This window comes from Crotalus tigris, unplaced genomic scaffold (assembly GCF_016545835.1).
Source record: "Crotalus tigris isolate CLP2741 ecotype Arizona unplaced genomic scaffold, ASM1654583v1 scf7180000024337.5909745, whole genome shotgun sequence".
Classification (NCBI taxonomy): domain Eukaryota; kingdom Metazoa; phylum Chordata; class Lepidosauria; order Squamata; family Viperidae; genus Crotalus; species Crotalus tigris.
In genome coordinates this window covers 3,776,633-3,799,461 of record NW_024100507.1, presented here as the reverse complement: position 1 = coordinate 3,799,461, position 22,829 = coordinate 3,776,633, and the positions used below count along the sequence as shown (strand labels likewise).

General features: G+C 34.6%; 1 protein-coding gene across 10 annotated transcripts in view; it reads left to right on the top strand.

Annotated features, from left to right (window-relative positions):
- The window catches only part of CEP112 (centrosomal protein 112), a 312,867-nt gene that overhangs the window by 260,470 nt on the left and 29,568 nt on the right, over nt 1-22,829 (top strand). For 4 of the 10 annotated variants that reach the window (XM_039325516.1, XM_039325512.1, XM_039325514.1 and 1 more), the window contains 3 exons: nt 5,464-5,565; nt 7,825-7,889; nt 9,102-9,521. In XM_039325516.1, the coding sequence (XP_039181450.1) occupies nt 5,464-5,565; nt 7,825-7,889; nt 9,102-9,105 (171 nt within the window). In that variant the 3' untranslated portion in view covers nt 9,106-9,521. Of the gene's footprint in view, nt 1-5,463; nt 5,566-7,824; nt 7,894-9,101; nt 9,522-19,459; nt 22,168-22,829 lie in introns of those variants that run through there. The other 6 variants (XR_005554525.1, XR_005554526.1, XM_039325511.1 and 3 more) reach the window with 4 other exon arrangements.

The window sequence follows — 22,829 nt, the reverse complement described above, 5'->3', positions numbered from 1 at the left end:
TGCCAATCGCATACCAAGATTTATATACTTCATTATTGTTTTAACAGAATTGCTTGTCTTATTCCTGCTCTGTATGTATTTATAATTTTATTGTACTATGCAAAATGCTACATTTGGCATAATTTTTTTCTCCTATTTGAGGAGGTTAATTGGTACCTCAAATAGATCTACATTTCTACAGCAGAAATTATGTTGATTTTACAGAGAAGCTATAAATCACAACCCTATTTTGTTTTCAAATAAAATGAATTTTTAATCTGTTGGTTTGCAGTCCATTGGTAAAAATATACTAGGATGTAGAAATGTTTTACCTCATCTTTTTATCAAATAGCTATCAGATACTTTTTATTTGTTTAATGGGTTAAAGAAGCATACAGTTTATAAACTATAGAAATCAGCAAGTGTCTTATAGTTTTCATCCTTAGAAAGGGTATATTTGTTTTAAGCCTGAAATATTTGAAATTTTATACTTACATTGCCACCTGGCTGATAACTAATCTCACAATATGGTCTTTACATGTTAATATATAATATTGCCTATTATCTTCCCATAATCCTTCAAAACTTCTGAAAAGCATGGCTCTATCTTTTTCCAAGCAAGGGGACAGTTACTGGTGTAATGTACCATAATTTCAAAATGTTTTTAACTGTAGAAAGACATTCCATGGAGGGAATAGTAAATTAGATCTTCCTTCCAATTTTTTTTAGCTTTGATTGAAAATTTTCTTATGAGGAACAATTAGTGCAAACCTCTCTCTTTATACAGCAGTATATAGGCTTGTACCACAATTTTTCTACAAACGTTTGATTTGGACATAGTGTGTAGTATAACCATTTGGACAGAGATTCCTTTATTGTTGTATAATATAGGACTTTGTTTGGAAGTTTTATGAATTGTAAAGGGAACCTATGCTAGGAAGTTTTCTAAATGACATTCACAAATTTGATAATAGTTCCAGTGAACAAGATGTACCTCCTGTTAATGAAAGGAATAAAAGCAAAAAGAAGCTTTTGCTTAAAAAGTGTTTGTTTTGCCTTGTCTACCTCAAACAAGCTGCTAAACAAACTTCCAAAGTTTCATTTTCTCTTTGAAGTGAACTGCCAAATTACTGTTCAATCCAGAATATAGTATGTCTTCATCTAGCTGGCAAAAGAACTGTGCAGCTGCTGCAACTGAACTCATTTAGTTGAACACTGTGACTCAAATCATCCTATTTATTTAATACCAGCAGAGGTGGAAGGAAGGCAAATATAGTGTGGCTATTTCAAGGCTGCTCTTAAGCACATCAAAAAACACTTCAGCATGAGGATCATCTAATTTTTATTTTTTTTTAAAAAAAAAAAAGATTTAATATAGCTCAGTAATGTAAGATCAGTATTTTTTTAAAAAAAAAATGTAAAATCAGTATTTTACATTTTGTTCCTGTTTGTTTTTTTTTTTTTTTTCAGATTATTCAATGTGGTCTCCATTTTGTTAATCAAATGTAAATAGCTACGCATCTCACTAGAGGTAACTTTAACAATGCACAACAATAGCAATATATTCCATTCTTTATATTGTGAGATTTTATGCTGTGGGCTTATAGTCAATGTCATTTAAAATAATGAATGGCCTATATGAGTAACTGTGTTAAGCCTTGGCGAAGTAGGTGCTCCAAGCTATTAATACAGTGCCTCATTCTGTGAAAAAGGCTAATTGTAGTCTGTGTGAAATTACTGTTGCAATTTATGTCTGCAATCAAAATAATTTTTCCTGAACACATCTATATTGCTATATGTTAGAGTAGAAAGAGTAAGTATCAGATCAAATAGTTTTTTCCCTTTTTAAGTTTGCAACATTCATGTATACTTAATTATACAGCTTCGGTTCATAATGCAATAATACTCTATTTTATTTCACCTTCAGTTTTATGGATTCCCAGCTCTTCAAATCAGTACTGTATGTTTTCTCAAGCTGATAAAAGGTGGTTTTCCTTATCAGTAAATAGAGATTGAATGTTGTTGTTTTCATATGTAGATTGCATTTGTTATCTTATCAGTGGCTTTTCTTTTCTATGGCTGGATTAGGTGGCGTCCTGTTTAATATATCAGCTAAATAAATAAATAACTTATGGAAAGGGGGAAATACTTATGGCAGATTTTAGTATTATATGTTACCTTTGATTTTTCTAAAAATAGGGATAGTTCTTCAGAATACAGCATGCTAGCATAGTACAGTGATTAAGGAGTATTTTCTCAGCCCCATTTCAGAGAGAGCTTCATATTGCCTCGATTCAGTAGATGGCAGCACCTGGATGGCTTTGTCTGGACTAGGAAGCTGAATAGGGCTAGTCTTGGTTAGTCCTTAGATGAGAGATTTCCAGGAATGTAGGAATGTCACCTAGACCATGAAGGTGGGGGAATCCCTGGAAAGACAACAGCAAGCAATCTCTGCACTGCTATCAAGAAATTTACATGGATATTTCCATGAAGGCAAGGCTGAATTAAATAAAGACAACTAAAGGCTCCTGGACCACCCTAGCCAAAGAAAATAGAAGGCTAAATGCAAAATGTACAGGCTTCCTTCATCCAACCAAAGAATAATTCAAATAAAGACAATGCATAGAAACAGTTCTCTGAATGTCGTGCATAGGAATCATTAATCAAAAGGCAAATTTGTTTTCATTTCATCTTGGTCTGAAAGGAGGGAATTGTATTTGGAAAATACAGATCTACAAGCATGTGTTCTCTGATTCCTTGTCAGTGGCCCTGCCAGTTGAGATTAATGGTGATTGGTTCAAAGTATCAGGAAATCACTGTATTGAAGAAGGGATCTAGCTTGCTCGAGGGTAAATTCCCATTTTCCAGCACAAAGGATGCAGTAGGACAATCATCCTTTCTGCACCTTCACAAAAGTAGACTGTTTGGCTTTAAAATGAAAATTAAATGAGTATCTTTCCTTTTGTACATCGAATTATCTGTGGAATTTGATGCATTATGCTTTTATCCCTATGCCCTATTTTTGTGCTTCCTGTGGATTCAGGATGGCTACTGTAAGAGACAGGATGCTTAATTTCCTAAATCTAAAACCAGAAATATTCTTCTTTGGTTCTTAATCTAAGTAGCAATGAGATGTGCATTCAGACCACATTCTTTCAAATACAGGAATTTCACAGATGGCTATTAATTAGGAGACTGATATGAAAGCATGTGGTAGTTCAAGTTTATAATTTTGTAACACATAGTTTTAGACTGCCTATTTTTGATTGTATACATTTGAAAGATGTTGTAGCTAGGAGAATAGAGCTACGTGAATCATTATAATCTACATTAATCTGAAACAGTAATAAAAGAAGGATAAAAGTTTGGCTGTTATTAAATTTGGTGAGGGGAAAGTATTGAAAAAACTATTCCAAAGATGATTGTAAGAATGATCAAACTTTAGCTATACCGATCCTAAAATATGACTTCATTATTAACAAAAAATATATTAGTGATTTTTCCTTATCAACCCAAGTAAGTTTTTATTATTATGGTAGTCACACGCTCAACCAGATGCATTTTTATCCACCTATCAAGATCTTCCCAAGGATTTGGGGTAGGCAGATATTACTGTTTAATAATAATAAAGGTATTGTAATATGGAGTTAGATTCACAGTTTAAGGCTTGTGGAAACGTAATTCAAGTAACCGAAGACCTAAGTAATATTAGTTCTTAGTTATTATTTTTTAAGCTAGCATCTAAGAATATAAAAGGTTCCAACGAGTGCGGGTGGTTTTTTTTTTTTTGTAAAATTATGGTGTTCAAGTTGGTTAAATTCAATATTACAAGATATTAAGGAAGTCCTTTAGGTATTTTTCTGTGGCTCCAATCACAATTATATTATTTGTTCAGGAACTTAGAACTCTGAAAGTACAGGAAAGATAAGAAAATAAATATCACCCTTTAACATATGGAAGTTGAAGGATAAAATAGAGAAGGTATATTCTGCAGGACCAACTGTTCTATACAACTTTTGGAAATCAAATTTGGGGTAAGATGTTTTTGTCAGCTTACATGAACATAAGAAATAAGTAGGTTTGGTTTGGTTCTAAAGAATATAGTGCTGTCAAAATATAATTATCTGGGAAATAATTATAGTTTATATTAAAATTTGGTAGGTTAGTATAGTAAAATTGTTTAGCTTATATAATGCTTGCTCTTATTTTTGCTAAACAGACTGATATCATATAAGCCATACCTTTCTTTTGTCCTCTATAGTAACAGGTATTCTTGAGGTTTAGGATTTGCTTACTACAATGCATCATTGGTCAAGAGAAACCAACCATGGAGGGCTGGGGGAGGATGAATGTTGCTGTCTGTTGCTTTTTCAGATAAAAATATTGATTATTTGTTTAGTATTCTCCATGTTTTTCACTCTTACCTCTGTGCAAGAAAGCTTCCAACTTTTTTTGCAAATGAAATTTATTTTCATTCATAAATACAATCTTAAAAAATGTTGAAGTCCATGCATGCCATTTGATGTAAAAGAAAAAAGATTCCTCCAAAAAATAGTTGGTTTGGTATACTTCAAAACATAATTGAGTCAGTGAATGGGAGAACAAGGCCAGAACCAATTTTGCTGCTGTTCATGTGTTGGGAAAATAAAGCTTGAAGAGAAGCAGCCAGAGGTGTGAAAGAAATTTGGGGAATTTTGAAAAAAAATATTGTGTTGGTTACGGTTGGCCCATTAGCTATTTTATCTTAATTATTCAGCTGCAAGGTAATACTGCAGCATTGGAAATGAATCTCACCATATCCAAGATGTAAATCTAGAAGCAAAATATTTTAAATGTGCAGCATATTTAAGGAAACTTGCTTTATCTTTATCCTCCCTATAACATCCTTTGCATTGCATATGGGAGGAAGTTGCAAAAAAGAACTGATCCAGTTCTGAATTAACAGTGAAGAGTGGGTAGGAGCAGGAAGTGGCTGAAGATAGTGAAACTATTCTTACAATGACCTGTTCAGTTTGGATGTTGCAATGGAGGGAGATTCAGTAGAAACTGATAAATATCTACAGGCAGCATATGTGATAGAATCCTATGGCCGTTATTTAATAGTTTAAAAACAAGAAGATATAATCACACATTGTTTACATAATAAAAGTTGAGGAATGGATAGTCTTATAAGAGAACGCCAAGGAATTACTCAGTTTAGTTCAATACGGCACACCTGTTCTTGCATGTCAACATCTCTCTTCATATAGATCAGACATGTCAAACTCGCGACATTGCGTGACGTCACGCAACATCTCGGGATGGTTTTGCCATTGCGGCAATGGGGTGGCATGGCTTCCGCATGACGCATCCAGCCACGGGCTGGCAGTTTGACACCCCTGATATAGATAGTACTTCAAACTTGTAGGTAGTGACTGCTCCTAAATAACTTTAACTGGTTCACCTAATCTTCACTATGGAAATGCTTGCTTTCTATGGTTTCAGGTGACTTCTATACGGCAAGAATATGAAACCAAATTGAAAGGTCTAATGCCAGCATCTTTGCGACAAGAACTTGAAGACACAATTCTCTCACTAAAATCTCAGGTAAAGATTTTATGTTCTATTTCTCAGCATAGTACAGTAGCATGTAATCTAGGATTTGCTAGTTCAAAGAACTGACAAAAATATCCATAGCATGCTGGTATAAGCAATGGAGTTTGACAATTAATAGTTCATCGTCTCTACTTGTTTTTTTCACCTCAACTAGCTCCAACCTTCACTCACAAGAGTTAGTTCTGGTTTTTTTCTCTGTGCCAATATAAAGAGAGACGTTTAGCCTTTTTGATCTCTTAAATGATGAGGGTTCTAGTCATTTTATATTTAAACATGAAGATAATTTTTTTTAATTTGATAGTTTTTGCATAAACACCTTTTTTCAAGCATGCATGCTTTCTGTAAAAAGACATTGGTGCATCAGGGTGAATAGTTTGTCTCTGCTTACAATACATAGAGCAGTGGTGGGATACAGACTTGAGAAAGATTGATGTCCCTAATTGAGGTTTTTTCAGTCTGTTGTTGAACAAGCAAACATTCCAATACCATGATGTACTAATTCCTCTTCAAGCAAAAATGTTTAGGAGCCACTTGTTACTTGGAATAATTTTGCTATCCTGACATTCCTTTAATACCAAAGGTTTTTAGAATACGATCAAGTGGATGAATGGGTGTTTGTTAAATCAATTCACACTTTATAATGTAATCATCAATAAAGGATTTTTTTTTGCAATAGATATATTTAGTAAAATAATAGTGTGACAAATGACTATATGAACTGGTCATCTGTAACTTCCTGTAATACTAAGACATCCATAGGAACCCAGATAAAACCAAAGACTAGAAAACCTTCAGTCTTACATTTTTCCAATTCATATAGTCTCAAAAGAGGTTGTTATTATTTCATTTTTCATCTGAAAATGGTGCATTTGGATTTGTCACCTTGTAATGCTATTTCTAAAGGAATTGCCATGGCAAATAAGTACCATGTTCCCTCTTGATAAGGGCAGGTGCTTTATGGGTGTTGTTGATATTACCACTGATTTTGAGAAGGAATTCCTGCTGGTGCTCAGGTTCATCCAGTGTTGCCATAACAAATAATAAAAGGGAAGAATGGATTATCTAGTAAATTAGTTAATAAATACGTGTGACTTTTGACTGGCATGCAAACTTACCAGTGTTAACAACTGAAAAATCCCCAGCTTCCAATGAAGTGAATTTGGGGTTGAAATTTGATTTCAGTCTTCAAAGCTTCTGCTAGCATACATAACATTTCAAAGGAGTAAAAGTAACTCCAGACTTTTAAAAGTGAGTGCTCATATACAAAGCATAGCTCGCAGCTGCTTTGTGCAGTGAACTACAATATCCAGCTACAGGCTGTTCTATAACAGCTTCTGAAGCACAGGTGTCTTCTTTGAAAATTGTTGAAATTCCTGTTTTAAAAACATCAGCCAGAAAGAACAGTGGAATCTTTGCACCTGTCAGGGCTGTGAATTGTTCCAGAGGAATGAGAGGGCTTGGTTAGGTTAAAAACACCAACAGAGCAGCAGTCACAAAGAACAAATAGGAAATATTCACTTCTCAAACAAAGCTTTGCTTATATTTAAAATATGCTGGCTGCCACCATCTCCTCAATTTTGAGGCTTTTCACTGTGTTCTTTGTCTTCTATCCTAGCACTTTGCTAATGAACTTTTATAGCATGCTTATAACTTTACTTTCCCAACAAAGAGTTTTTGACCACCTTCAAAAGTAGAATTTTATGTCTGTGTCTCACAAAGACATGTGTAATCCATTAATGTTGATGCTTAAATTGCAGAACTTGGTATTCTTTATGCCAATGTTCAGTTTTGAAATCATTGCATTTCTTGTAAACAAAATTTAGGGATTGCATTTCCTCCCCCCAAAAATGTGTAATACTGCATGAACATAGAATAGGGGTTCCCAACCGGGGGTGTGAGACGATATTCCAAGGGATGCGAAAACTTGGGTTTTCAAAATTATAGTCTATATGCATAATTCGTTGCTGTTATTTTGAGTTTTTGTAAGGGGTGCGAGAATATATCAGAAGTGTTCTAGGGGTGTGGTGTATAGAAAAGGTTGGGAGCCGCTGACATAGAACATGGACAGTATTCTCAGAAGATGAAATACACTTGATCCCTATTTAGGCTGTTTGACATTAGGATATCAATCCCTAGATTATCAGGCCATAAACAGGGTTTAAGCAATATATCTGAGGAACCGCAAACAGATGTATTCATAAGTCTGTTATATACTAGAAGCTCTTCAGTCACAACAGCTGTATTTTCTAGGTAAACTTTTTACGAAAAAGAGCATCAATTCTACAAGAGGAACTGAGTACATATCGCACCAGAAGGTAAGCTATGGTAGTATCTCCTACTCAGATTGTTAGCTTGCTTTTAGTAAGCACAGCCTCTTCGAAAAGTTGCACATCTATAATTTTGCAGTTTAGTAGGTCTCGAACAGCTGGCTGGTACAAGTCTGATCTGGGCCTTGCTTTAGCACACCCGAGACACTGGCTCAATTTATGGTTACAGGGCTATGAAGTATTGCCATCTTTTGAGATAAAGTACAATGATACAGTTTATAATCTTCAAGATTGTATCTTTAAGATCTTTACCCTCCTTGGCTTTTTTTACATTGTTCTCCTGTTATGCAAAAATATGCACAAATGTTGCAATAACAGCCCAAAGGTGCTTTGTACTCTTTGAAAAGAATGACTCACAAGAGTGGTTATGTCACTTTAAAGCAGTGGTTCTCAACCTGTGGGTTGGGACCCCATTTGGGGTCGAATGACCATTTCACGGGGGTCACCAAACCATGCTGTCCACCATTTTTTTCCTTTTTCCTTAGCTGTCCTACTCCCTCTTATTGGTGGCCACACCCACTTGGGGGTCACCACAACATGGGGAACTGTATTATGGGGTCACGGCATTAGAAAGGTTGAGAATCACTGCTTTAAAGTGATGTCACTGCTTTCTTTTTCTTTTCTTTTTTTGCAAATTAAGAAGAGTCTTGACTGCTGCAATATTTCTGTAGTGTTATAAGATGTGTAAATGCAACTTAATTAAACTGATAAAAGGCATGACTCTAATTTAAAGCTAGATCACATCTACTGAGTAGGCCTTTCCATAGACTTTTGCCACACTTCAATTATGTTGCAAGATCTGTGCATAAAATTCTGGTCCAGTTTAAACTTGAATATTTTATGCACCATTGTAGTTTATAGCCCTGGGATTTCCTATTAGTCTCATCTAAGTACTAAGAGTTTTGATCAGGATGAGTTGAGGTCACATAAGTGCTGCCACCTGCTATGATGAACCTTCAGATCTTAACTCCATAATCTGCCTTTTGGTCTTCAGTTGTTCTCTTCCCGATAACCATAATTTCCCAACTGAAACCATAATTGAAAATTATTCTGAATTAATCCAAGAAGTCTTTCATTTTAGTACTTAATATCTGTGTAATGGGGCATTGTTTCCAGAAAGTGAGAAAGAATCTAAAAGATGTTAGGATTGTCTGCTGTACAAAATAAATGGATAATTGATGAGAATATTTTATTCTTTAGGTAATTACTGAAAGTGACAGTTGTTTCAAGCGTCGAATGGATTTCTTTCAACAGGTTTGAAGATTTGGATCTTTTGAATTAATCTGGGAGATCAGTGATTGTTCTATAAATTAGATTGTGTAATTAAGGAATAAAAATACAGCCCTTATTCATTACAGTATTTTAAGTTACTACACATTTGAATCATTTTATCATAAAAAAAGATTCTGTTTTTGATATATTCACGTGTACCTTATTCATTTACATATGAAAAACATAATTTTGTTTGCTCACATTGCTTTTGTCCCTTATTTCATAATGCACTTTTTTAATACATGCTAAAATCAAGTCCTTATTATATTATATTGTCCAAAACATGTTAAAACCTAAATGGTATCGCTTCATGTTCATATGTTACATTATTAAAATATTTTTTGTACATTTTTGTTTCAACATTATTTCTGTTTTCAATATCTTATTTACTGCAAAGGGTGTCTGCAGCAAAGTATAAACGTTTCCAATTTTTGTTTGTTTTGTGGTTTGTATGGCAGGATACACCTTTTTTAAGTCTGCTGATTGTGCATGTTGTTTTTGGATGTCAGTTTGAATATGACTAGTAAGAATATATATTTTATTCTGAATGGGTCACTTTTCAATAATGTGGTATAGCAGTGTTTCCCAAACTTGACAATTTTAAGGCATGAGGACTTCAACTCCCAGAATTCCACAGCCAGCAACGCTGGCTGTGGAATTCTGGGAGTTGAAGTCCACATGCCTTAAAATTGTCAAGTTTGGGAAACACTGTGGTATAGCATGACAGCTAAGACTGTTTCACAGAATGGACTGTGAATTCTTTCTACTGATCTCTCTCCTTAGTATATAATTATATGGTTTGTTTCCTTGTGCCATTCCCATTTAGTGTACTGTTGCTATTTCCAATGTCATGCATAGTCATTAATTACTTGGTGTGATTAGGAAATTACAAGCCTAAAAAAGAACTATTAATATTTCCATTACAAGGGACTAATTGCATGATTGCATACTTTCCAGGAGCCCCCCCCCCACATCTAATAAAGCTTCTGAAATCATTAAGTGAGAAAAGGCCACAGTTAATTTTAAAATCTAATGCTTAAGTGAGTGATAGAAGAAAATATTATATTAAATAACAGCTGTTTCTGAGTACATGATATTGACTGTAAGGAGGAATTTATTTAGCCTCTAACATATATAGATGTAGTAATTAGACTTTTTGTCTTTCACAACTGGAGGAGTTCTGTGTACAAGTATTAAAATACCGAACTTTTGATTACCAAGTATTTTGGCAAGGTTTGAGGGATAGTTCTTATTTTCTGGGAAACAGTAATTATAATATTTTTAATGCATTTGGCATTCTTACATGTTCAGAGTACTTCAGATGCCTTGTCTAGTTGTCTTTCTTACGATCCAATAAAGTGAATGACGATCATTATCTCCTGTTTTGCAGAAGGGGGATAAAGGAAAGCTTGCCTAAGGTCACGTCATTTGTTCATGGCAGAAGAGAGTTTCACATCAGGAACTCTCTGATTTATGAATTATAGGGTTATTAATATTTTCCCTTACTAAGATTACCTATGTCATGTGCTAATTTCAGAAAGTAGAGTGGAAGTTAAAGATTGCTTTGCATATTAATTCTTCAGTAGTAGTTCTGTTAGTGACTGACTTCCTTATCTTCTGCAGTTGAGTTTCCCTTGTTACTTCTAGCTACTCACTGCAGAATGGAATGAGCATACAGGTAGTCTTCAACTTACAACCACAACTGAGCCCAGAATTTCTATTGCCAAGCAAGACAGTTGTTAAGTGAGCTTTGCCCCATTTTATGATCTTTCTTGCCACAGTTAAGTGAACCACTGCAGTTTTTAAGTTACTAATATGATTTTAAGTGAATCTGGCTTCCCCCATTGGCTTTGCTTGTCAGAAAGTTGCAAAGAGTGATCACATGACCTCGAGATACTTTAACTCATAAATATGAGTCAATTTGCCAAGCATCTGAATTTTGATCACATGATCATGGGGAAGCTGCGGTGGTCATAAGTGTGAAAAAAAATGGTCATAAGTTACTTTTTTCAGTGCCACTGTAACTTCGAACAGTCACGAATTGTTGTAAGTTGAGGAGTATCTGTACCTATAATGTAGGATCAAGGGTTCACATTTCAGGCACCCCCAAAGATAAAGGAAAGCACTACTTAAGAACATGACATCAGAATAAGAATTCTAAGCACTATGAGCAAGCAAGCAAGGGCTATTAAATTAAAGGTTTTGTATGCAATTTAGGCATTCATGGCTATAAATCAGGATCCAGTTCGCAGCCCTGGACAGCTAGTAATGTGGTGTCACAAGATCATAAACTTTGAACATTGTTATTTAATTTTATATTATAAAACAATATTATATATTTTTATATGTGGCCCAAGATAATTCCTCTTCACTCAGTGTGGCCCAAGCAAGCCAAAAGGTTGGACACCCATGCAATAAATGATAATGATTTATTCTGTACTATTTTATTGAAAATACATGTTTCTTTGATTAATTATAGTCTGCCTTTTAATATTTCTAACTTTGAATTAAGGGTGAACCTACTCCAGTGCAGATGCAGGGTAACATTTTGGAGGATACAATTTAGAGCTTATAATTTAGAGATTTTTGAAGGATTCTTTCTTTCTCCAGCGTCAGGAAGCTTGTGGATTAAATATATAAATTGAAAGTGCAGTGTAGGCATTTTGAAGACCAAGGCAGGGGTAGGCAATCTTGGCTCTTTTATGACTCGTGGACTTCAACTCCCAGAATTCCTGAACCAGCATGGCTCAGCTTGGAAACTCTCCCTTTCCTCTCAGCGTGGCTGGCTCAGGAATCCTGGGAGCTGAAGTCCATGAGTCATAAAAGAGCCAAGATTGCCTATCCCTGGACCAAGGAAATCAGGTGCAGGAGATAACAAGGCTGAGCCTGAGGGTGGGTTCAAACATATCATCATTTTGGAATCTCTACACTCCCATAAAAGATCTAAGTCTAGCCCTCCTTGAAGTCCATTGACCTTTAGCGCCAATTTGCCTTGACCATTAGTAGTTCGGATTCTTGTGTGTAGGCAGCATGAAATAAACTTATAGAACTTTTGAACTCTATCCTGGTTCCTGACTTCTGAAATCAGCAGAGATTAAAAATCTAAGGATGAATTGAGCAAACCAAACCTCCTACTCAATATTTAAATGAGAGGCCAGGGCAGTTGTTGAGGACTTAGGTAAGAGGAAAGGGAGGGACATTCAAAAGACCATCAAATGTGCTAAAATACCTCAAACACAATCAAAACCATATAAACTGGTAGCCTGTGGATTAGTTTGTCTAATTTATGCCAACCTCAGTCTGCCACAATCATGTATGCCTACTTCTGCCTTAAGGTACCTCTTATTATTCGTATACACATATGCACACTTTTCTAATTAGGTGTCGCAAATTTAATCCCATTATCTTCACACCCCTAGTAATACGTCAGATCCTCCATTATATTCTGGCTGTTGAAATGTTTCAAGAATAGATTATTGTTCTGAATAATTTTTCTTTCCTGGAAAGGTAATTGCTATATGGATGTTATCTATACTTTTATTTTTCTGTTCATGGTTTTTTTTTTTAAATTGCATATATAGTTTTTTGTTATGGTGGAAATACCCCACCTCTTTCTTCGATATGTAATATATATTGATGGCTTAATTATAAGATGGCAATATGGGTTTATTTTTTACCTCCTGCAGCAGAACTGATGGGATGTTTTTATTAGTTGTCCAACTCTCTTTAAAAAAAAAACTTTATTAATTCACACTGTGTCCAGACTTGCCCTTGGTAAATAAGGTTCTAACACTGACAGAAAGAAAATACTTGTGATTGCTTTAATAACTAGAAAAGGTTACACTAAAAATATAGGGCACCCTTGATGCTAAGTAGTTCTAACACATCATACAGAAAGAGTATGGATTCTTTTTTTAAATACCGCTCTGCCTTTTGAAATCTCAATATGCCAAAGGCACCAGCATCAGATCTCGTTTTGAAAGGGAAAAAAAGGCACTAAGAACACCAAGCAGTAGGTGAAAAGATTTTGGAACACAAGGTCATTTTAACTCATACTTTTCTCTTTTAAAAAATCTCAGCTTTGATATTTTTGCTGAGAAAAAATAATTCCTGCTTAAATTGTGTCATTAAAGACAAGTTGGCTCTTTCAAAGCACATTATCAAAGAATGCTGAAATTGCAAGATACTGAAACAAAAATGTACTGTATCATTGGTTTTAAGTATGGTAACCAAACGCTTTCTTGAAATCCTTTGTGCTTGTGTTTTTTTTCCAATTTACTCTTTTTAACTACAGCATTTAAAAAAGCCGTGTCCTATTTACATCTCATAGCTCAAAAGCCATTCAAATTGCTTGGTTGTTTTATTTCCAGCGTTGTTCTATTAATCTTGTAAGAGAGAGGGTCTTTTGACTCTATTTTTTAAGCATAATCTTTACAACAAAGATTTCTGCACTTTACAAACATGACAAAAACAGAATTGGTTAATTTATCCAAGTGCTATTTCCAGCAGATCTCTTTAATGACCTTTGGCAATAATTACTTATGAAATTTAATTGGACATCCAACATCCTCTTTTAGACATTTATCAATGTTTTATAATCTTTTCATTCTTTTCTCTGAATGTGAATAATCAGTGTAACCAGAAAAACTCAGAATAGAAGCCTAAGTTATTTAAAGATGTATGTCTTCCATAGTGCTTTGATCTTGAATACTTTTTTTATTTTGTCATGCCATCTTTCCTGATATCTATTCAGTTCTGTAAGCTTACTGTAAATATAGATACATTTTTGCAGTGCTTTTTTTGTAAAAATAAAAAAAAATGCCAGAACTCACACATGTCATACAACCCGCTTTGCCTACCCTACAAGGTTCCATCCAAAAAAGGTGCTGGAACTCCATTTTGGGCGTCCTATGACAAAAAAAAAAGCCCTGCATTTTTGTACATTTCCTTAACTTCATTTTTTTCCATCCAGAGTAGAGGTTATAGAGGTTATGTATAGAGATGGGAAGTTTTCCAGCAAAATGCCATTTCTTTGTATGTCTATGGAGATTCTCAATCATCCAGATCTTGGTTGTCCCAAAGGTGCTTTTTCCAAAAGGCAACTGGACTTTCTTGGGGTTTTTTGTTTGTTTGTTTGAAAATGTTTTGCTTCTCATTCAAGAAATTTCTTCTGAAAAAGCTTCTTGGATGAGAAGCGAAATGTTTTCAAATTGGAAAAAGCACTTTGAGGACATTCCTTTGTGTGTTTCAGTGATGACACTGATCTGAAAAGGATTAAGTGATGTGAAGTAATCCCCAATGTTATAGTAAAAATATCCAAACCCATGTTCCTCTAGGACAATGCCACATTAAGGATGAGCAAGTGTATGAAACCTCTGCTTAGAGAGGGTGGAATGTTTGGGGAAGAATAGGAGGAAGGAAGAAAGGCTGAGATGGGCAAGCGCCCAGAGTCACTTTTCAGAGTGAGATGGGCAGTATATAAATTTAATAAATAAATAAGCACATACTGTATATGTAAGTGGCTGAGTGTCTCCCATCATAATTCACTCTTGTCATGTCCCATTTACTGATTTGTATCATATATATAGTGTTATTTCATAATAAAATGCTTTATAGTACTATATTTATAAATACTATCTTGTAATCTTGCTGGCGATAGAAAATGGAAAATCAAGGAATGATATAAAGTGAAAGAAGTACAAAACATTCAAGAAATTAGGGAGAAAATGTTTTCCGATAAGCAATATTATCCTAAGTTATAAATTGTGTATGTTCAAATGATGAGGTTTATAATTTTTATATTTATCCAATCAGGATAAATTCAAAATTTTGTAAGGGAATTAAATATAATGACCCTGATTTTCAACCAACTAATCTTGGAATTAAAAGGGATAAATGATAAAGACTGCAAGTGAAATGAAAACAAAATAGTATGCTCGTGTGTCTATAAAAGTAAGAGAAAGGAGAAGGATATAATAGATCTGAATAAAGATAGTCTGATATTGCACAATAGGGCTGATGAGAAAATGCACTGAAATAAAATATAGGTTTAATTATGAATGAAAAAGCTAAAATGAAAAGTACGAATTAGAGTCTATCTTTTGTGGATGCCTAAGGAAATGGATGTCTGTAGCCTGTGATAGTTGGAAGTTTACACTCCAGTTAATGGTGATAATGGAAGAATCAAAGATTTTGGTGGAAAATTGTGAATGAATGCAATCCACGGCAAAAATGTTCTCTTCGCTATTTTCTTATTTTGAATTTGTAAAAAAAAGAATTGCACCCAGAAAGAAAAAAACTTGATTGTGGTCCACAGAAAATTAACATTTAATTTCATACCATGCAGAAGTTATGTTGGTTTCTGTTCACTTAGGATTCTTTAATATATACAAATTTAGTCAGGGTGCCTAAATTCTTGCAAAAGATGCAAAAATAACTGTTTATAAGAATATATTCTGACCCTCTTTATCATACAAAGACAAAAGTGGGTATGTCAGAAAAAGCAAGGTGTTGAAAGTAGTTGGAATGTATTAGTTAAGAAGTATGGAAAGCAAGAACAAGTTAAGAACAAATGGTGCTAAAATGCAGGCTGAATACCAAAATGAGTGATCGTTATGAACAAATATTTTGAGGTGGTTTGGTCATAAAAAGAGGATAAATGAGGTCATATAAAAAGGATAAATAAGGATCAAATCACACATTGCAGCATCTCCAAGGTTACATGATCAAAATTTGAACATTTGGTACATTTATGACCGTTGCCATGTCCTGAGGACGTGTGATCTCCTTCTGTGACCTTCTGACAAGCAAAGTCAATGGGAAAGCCAGATTGACTTGACAACTAGCTTAATTAACTTAGCAATTGCAATAATTCACTTAACAACTGTGGCAAGAAAGATCGTAAAATGGGGCAAAATTCACTTAATAATTGTCTTCCTTAGCAATGGAAATAAGATATAATTTTTATTGTCACTTTTTCTGTGAACACACTGGTACACATTAAAAATGAAATTCTGATGCGTGATCTCAAAAGAAAATAAATATATACCCATACACAGACATGCACACACATGAACATATTCTGTCTGTCTGTCTATTTATACACACCCACACACACATATATACACACACACACTATTTTGAAATACATAGCGGAAAAAATCCATTTTGAGAGTTAACAAGTTTAATACTATATGGTAGAAAGTTATTACAGAAATTTTGAGCTTAATTGTGGTCATAAGGACTAACTCTAAAGAAAAAGTCAAGAAAAATGATTGAGATGGTGAGATCCTTAAAAAGATTAGAATTTTAGAGAATAAAATTGATGAAGTATAAGAGGAGATTGAGAAATATGGTGTTGGTATAAACTAAATTTAATTATATTTTCTTGTCCTTGTCCCATGCCTTAATTTCTTAGGCTTACTATTTCTTATTCCTTTTCTATGTTTTGCACAGCATTGGTTTCCATGTTATAGCATGATTAGTACACATCAATTTATATTTAGCCCTCCTTCTCATAATAGGGTTCTTGATCAATATATAGCTGTCCCATGAGGACAATGAAATCTTCTGGGATTTCCATTTTTCCATACACATTCCATGGTGTGACACAATCAACACAATGGAAGGCCGTTCTATAATCAATAAAGCAGATTAGAGGGCTGTAACATGCATTGAATAATCCCAAGTATTATTTTGCTGGCATGTACGTTAAGAATATTGGGTGATGGTTAGCATGCTCTATTAAGTCTCCTTTTTGGTACTGGCATATAGATTAACTATCTGTTAGCCAGTATACCATTCTCTATTGTTGACATAGCTTTGTTAGAATCTTTACTGATTCTTCTATTGCTTGTCATATTTCTGTAGATAAGCCACAAATTCCTGTAGCTTTTTGACTTGGTAATGACTAGAGTACCAATTTCACTTCATTTTCTAGCACTAGAGATTCTTGCAAATAGGGAATACTTTCTAAGGTATCCTGGATGTTGACATCTCTCCAATACAGAATTTCAGTATATTCTTTCCATCTTTCTTTGATCTTTGAATCAGTCACTGTCTGGTCCATTGGTATTCTTGAGCATACTCATTTGATAATGGAACCTCTGTTTCAACGTTAGCTTTATTATTAACATCTTCATGAATGGCCTGGTTTTAACTTCGTGTAATATTGAATTGTTTGTTCTTGAAGTTCAAGGTCTTCTTAACAACTTTCCCTCCAGCACAGTTTAAAAGGATTCATTTTTTCTTCATTCAGCTATATGTGTTTAACAGGAAAAACTACAAATTTGACAATATGCCCATTTATTGTCATTGCAGGATCTCTGCACTTTTCATATTTTGTCTTGGTCCACCATGCTGTTTCTCCTAAGTAGTAGATCTCTGTATTTCAGGTTGCAATCATTATCTCTAGTCTAGAACAGTGGTTCTTAACCTGGGCGATATTGCCCCCCAGGGGGCGATTTAAATTTTCAGGGGGGCGATGGAATGAAAAGGGGTGACATGGGGGCAAAGGAACTAAAAAGGGACAATATGGGGGCGATGGAGCGAGACGTTTTGGGGACACTTTTGAGACTTTTTCGTACAGTGAATGGCTGTATATCTGTCGTACAAAAACATCAGATCGCTCGCTATTAGTGGATTGAATTGTGTTTTCAAATGTTCCTTCAGCTAGCTTCAGTACAGAACCCCGTACATTTTGTAAACACGCATCGCTTATCTTCATGCGTATTGTGCAGCAGCCTCTACCCATACAGTGGCGTGCCATTAGCCAGAATATGGGGGATATGGGGAAAAGACTGGAAATAAATTATTTGCACTGATATGTCCTGATAAACAATTTTAAAGAAAACAAAAGAAGTGTTTGCATAAATTGAAGAATTATTTCCTATGTTGTGATTGAGAGGTGATGTTGGAGGAGGGGGGCGATGACAACTTCCTCATTGGCTCAAGGGGGCGATTCATTCAAAAAGGTTAAGAACCACTGGTCTAGAAGATAAAGTCTGTAGACTTTCTCTTAATGCATGTGCATGGATTGACCATGCCTATTGACATAATGATGGAGTCACCTATGTGTGGGTTGGGCAGTTATACAAATTTGTTTTATAAATAACTAAATAGCTGGTGGGGGTGTTTTGCTTTTTGTTTTGTTTTTGCTTTTTAAAACACTGAGCAGCAGACTACCTTTCAAACTCTCTTTCACTTTCAGCAAAAAACTGTGTATTTCTTCTTGCTTTCAGCCATCAAACTGATAACATCAGCATATCAAAGCTTGTTGATGATTTTCCCATCAGTTTTAATTCTAATTTCTATTTCTTTGAGTAGCATTTCTCAGAATATGTTCTACATATAAGGAAAATAAATAAGTAAACAACTTGGTGCATTCTTTTTGCAATTTGGAATTATTAGTTGTTCTATATTCTGCTCAAACTGTGGTTTGCTGGTCATTGTACAAATTCTTCAGTATATACAGTAGGCAGGCTGGGAGTTACAATACCCACCTGGATCTGTTTCCAGGTGGCTTATTCTCACACGAAGCACCTTTTTAGTAGAAATTGGGAACTCCTCTCTGCGTAAAAGTTACATTTGCATATCTCACAGAGCTTCATATCATGAAAAGGGTATAGGATACAACAATCCATTTTAATATATTCCTTCCTGGACTTGTTTTAGCCCAATTATTTGTAGTCACATTATGCATATTTAATTTGGCACAGCAGCAGTAGCTTTGAATATTTTTTTCTGATGGTAGAATTCTAATGCTAGTTTCTGATCTGACAACTCCTGAAGTATGAATTACACTATTTACCATATTGGCTAGAAATGTTTCCCTCTCTCTGACTGTAGAAAATAAATCTTTATAAATATATATCGAGTTGATTCATGAAGTCAATCAAGTAGTGTGAAATGCAGAAAAAAATCAAAATAATTCAAATGATAGACATATGGAGGCTTAATCACATTTCTCAAATATCAGCTTAACTAAATGAGGAACCATAACTGTGTGTGTGCGTGTGTGTGTGTGTGTGTGTGTGTGTTAACAGAAAAGTCATATTTGATTATATTCATTGACATCAAACTACAGATGTAATTAAAAATGAATTTCAATCATCTGCTGGAAAGAGCCCCATGGCTCTTCAGGATTTGTGGGAGAGGGAGAGATTTTGAGGGTGTCATGATTCACATAATTCAAAGGATATACAAGATATATTCAAGATAAGACTGCAACAAGCTATGTATTCTGAACAGACTTGTTGTGGTTAATATTTATGCTTTATAATAATCAGGGATAGATCATCATGCAACACTTGAAAAAGAAGTTCAACTTCTGTCTGTCATGATTGCCACCCTCGGTGTAGATGGCTTCCCGGAGATGCAGGCTTGCTTGCGTTCCCTGAGGCTTTTTCAAGGTGAGCAACCAGAGGTTAGCAGGTGAGGTGTTGGGGAGCTATTAATATGCAAAGACTGCTTGCTTATTCATGTTCCTGCTCCCAAAGAGTTCACACCACTGAAGGTTGGATATTAAAATTAATTATTGTATGCCATCCTGGAGTAACTTTTCATGAGATGGGCAGCTATATACCGGTAAATTTGATTAATAAATAAATAAAAGCCAACATCCTACTTCCTTGCATTATTGTTGTGCTTTAGAAAGAAGACAAGACCTTTCTTTTTAAGCAGGCCTTTCAGTTTTAATTTGTCAATGGTGACTTTTAATTGCTAACTCTTATTGAACTTTCAAACTGCCTGGGTGGAAAAGATGGGTGTCAATCAAATAAACTCTCAGTGCCAATTGCCGTCAGCCCAAGGTGTTCATTGTTCTGAGCGTGAATTCAGAACAGGGGATTAAGAGTTATTTATTTTATGTGCTACTCCTTCTGAAGACTATTAGGAAACCAGCTGCTCCTTACATCTTGATCAACATTACCTTCCTATCAGTCAGAACAGGTATGATTCTTGGCATTATTCAAGGAGCTAGTCATTTAAAAAATGCTTTTTGTTGCGTAAGTGCCTGCATTGTGAGGGAGTGTTTTTTTATGTAGACCAATGTCTTCTGAGATTTAGAATACATAAAAAGCTTTTTTCTGCAGATACAGCAGAATGAAATAGTGTGAAAATCTTTGCCTCTCTCTTTGCAAATACTCAGCTTAAAAATGCTTGTTCCAGGGATTTTTTTTTCCTCCTGATTGTTCAGTTAGTTTATATTTCTTTCGGTCCTTAAAATGATGGGTTGTTTTTTTTTAATCTGTTACATTTGCACTGTTTGATTGGATTGATTCTGTTATTTTTGTTTTGTTAATGATGTTGTGTATTGGTAGTATTCACCCAAGACAACATTATATAGAACATTTAAATATAAATAAAATAATTTGGATTTGAATGTGGTCTTTGAATTTAACCACAGTGAGCTTGGTCCAGCTTTATAAATTTTCTAAGACATGTTCTAACAAATGTTGAGTTGGGCAGAGGATAAGTAACATTAATTAAGATTCATATTCCTCACTAGCGATAAGAATGGACTATTTTCTTTTTCATATAGTGATTTTATTAAAAGCACAATTGTGAAAGTAAAAACTAATACAAATAAAAAATTTAAAAAATACAGGAAAGAAGAAAAATATAAAAATATAAAAATAAAATATAATAAAGAAAAACAGAAATATTTATTTATCAAATTTCACTTGTATTTAATACTTCATTCATTAAGGATTGAAGGAAGTTCTAATAACTAAAAAATAGTTAACAAGTATTTCTAAAAGTGCTAGAAAAGGAAGAGTGCAAATCCCAGTATTCTTTCAAAGGCACCAATTATGGTTTTAGCAAGACGGCTATTCGCTTGTTTCCCAAAACTAAACCTATGGGGGTCTGCTGTCTTGTGTTCTTCTTGCAAAGAGTAGCTGTCTGGAGTACTTGTAGGTGATCTCAAGTCCTCTTTATCCAGAAAGGAATTATGAAGAGCCAGTCTACTTGCCAGTTCTTCATTATGCCACCAATTTAGTGCAATAAAATAATTTGTGTCCAATATTAGCTACACTTTAGCAAAGTTTTACTTATAATATAGGGGTATGATTGGGTTCATGAACCTTTTGAGACAGTTAACTAGTTACTACATTTTCACCATTCCCACAGTTCTACAGTATTTACAGCAGCTAATAATAGCCCCACATTCATTGATTGATTGAATTTATATCCCACCTTCCAGGAGTACAGGGTAGCCTATATAACATTCCCTCTTCCAATTTTTCCCCACAACCGTCATCTTGTGTGATAGATTTGAGTGAGAATGATTGGTCCAAAGTCACCCAGTGAACTTTCATGACTGATGGTACACTTGAATGTGAGTTCCCCTATATTAATTCAGTACCTTAAGGTACTCATTAAGTGTACTACATTCCTGTGTGTTTTATTTATGTATTTATTTGCAGTATACTTGGATACAAATTATCCTACACACTCCCGATTTTGAAGAAACTATTTAAAATAGCATGAGTTTCAGTTCCGAACGTTAATCAAGATAACATCTTTAGTTGAAGGGGCAGAATGTTGAAGCTTCAAGTTTATGAAATTGCCTGGAGAATCCCTTCAACAATGCACAAGGATGATAATGCTTTAAGCTAAAGTACTTTTTAAGAACTTCCAATTACTTTTAATAGAGTGTCTTTTTAATTTGTTGTTTAGCATTATCCTCAAATGAGAATTGTCCCAGATGTCTGGTGAAGTCAGACAAGATGCACAAATGCTGAAATGATAATACCCTTCAGAGATTTTAACATACCACAACATTCTTGTTATTTTTGCTAAAGAAGATTAACATGGCTTCTCCTTTGGAAATTGTTCAAGATAATGTGGAAGAGAAGTTACTTTAGGAAAAAGCTTCCAATCCTATGCATCAGAATTCATGCTACTTTGAAACAGGAGCCATTCACCCCCACAAAAATTGTATTGTTTCAAAAGAGGAATTTTCAGACTGACTACTTTTCATGGTACAAAGGCTAGAATATAAATTAATTAAACCTTTCAAACCTTTTAAAAACCATACTATTCAATTCAGTCTGAGTTCTCTTAGCCTTTTCACATTCAACTAAACCTCAACTAAAATGTAAATAAATAAGGCTTTGACTGATTGTTATTTTTGTTATTTTAAGAGCCAGGGTACATTTATGGAGCTTCATATAATATAGTTTTTCCAATAAATTAAAGTATTAATTTATTGGATGGCCCCTATTATATCCAAAACCCTCATCTACAGATGCTGTAACTTCTGTATTTCAGATTATTGTGTGGCATGGCAGGGAGACCATCTTTGGTTTTAGATGTGAAAATCCAACTGATGGAAGATAGCATCATTTTTTAAAAAATAGAAATGGCTAGATGATACATTCTTTGAGCTTGGTTGCTAAGCCTATTGCTAGTTCTGCTTTTGAGCCTCCTACTTCATGCCTATTGGACAGCCAACAATGGTAAGACTCTCTTGAAGCGCCCTCCCACCCATATTCCTTTTTTCATATTAATGTAAATTCTGCAATGTTGACATCTGTCATTAAGGTTGAACTTCATTAAATGCAGAGCAACTGGTAATGAAGTCTCTTAGAACCTCATATTGACATACATAAGGGTGACATTCATCACTGGACTCGCCCCACCCAACTAGAGTAG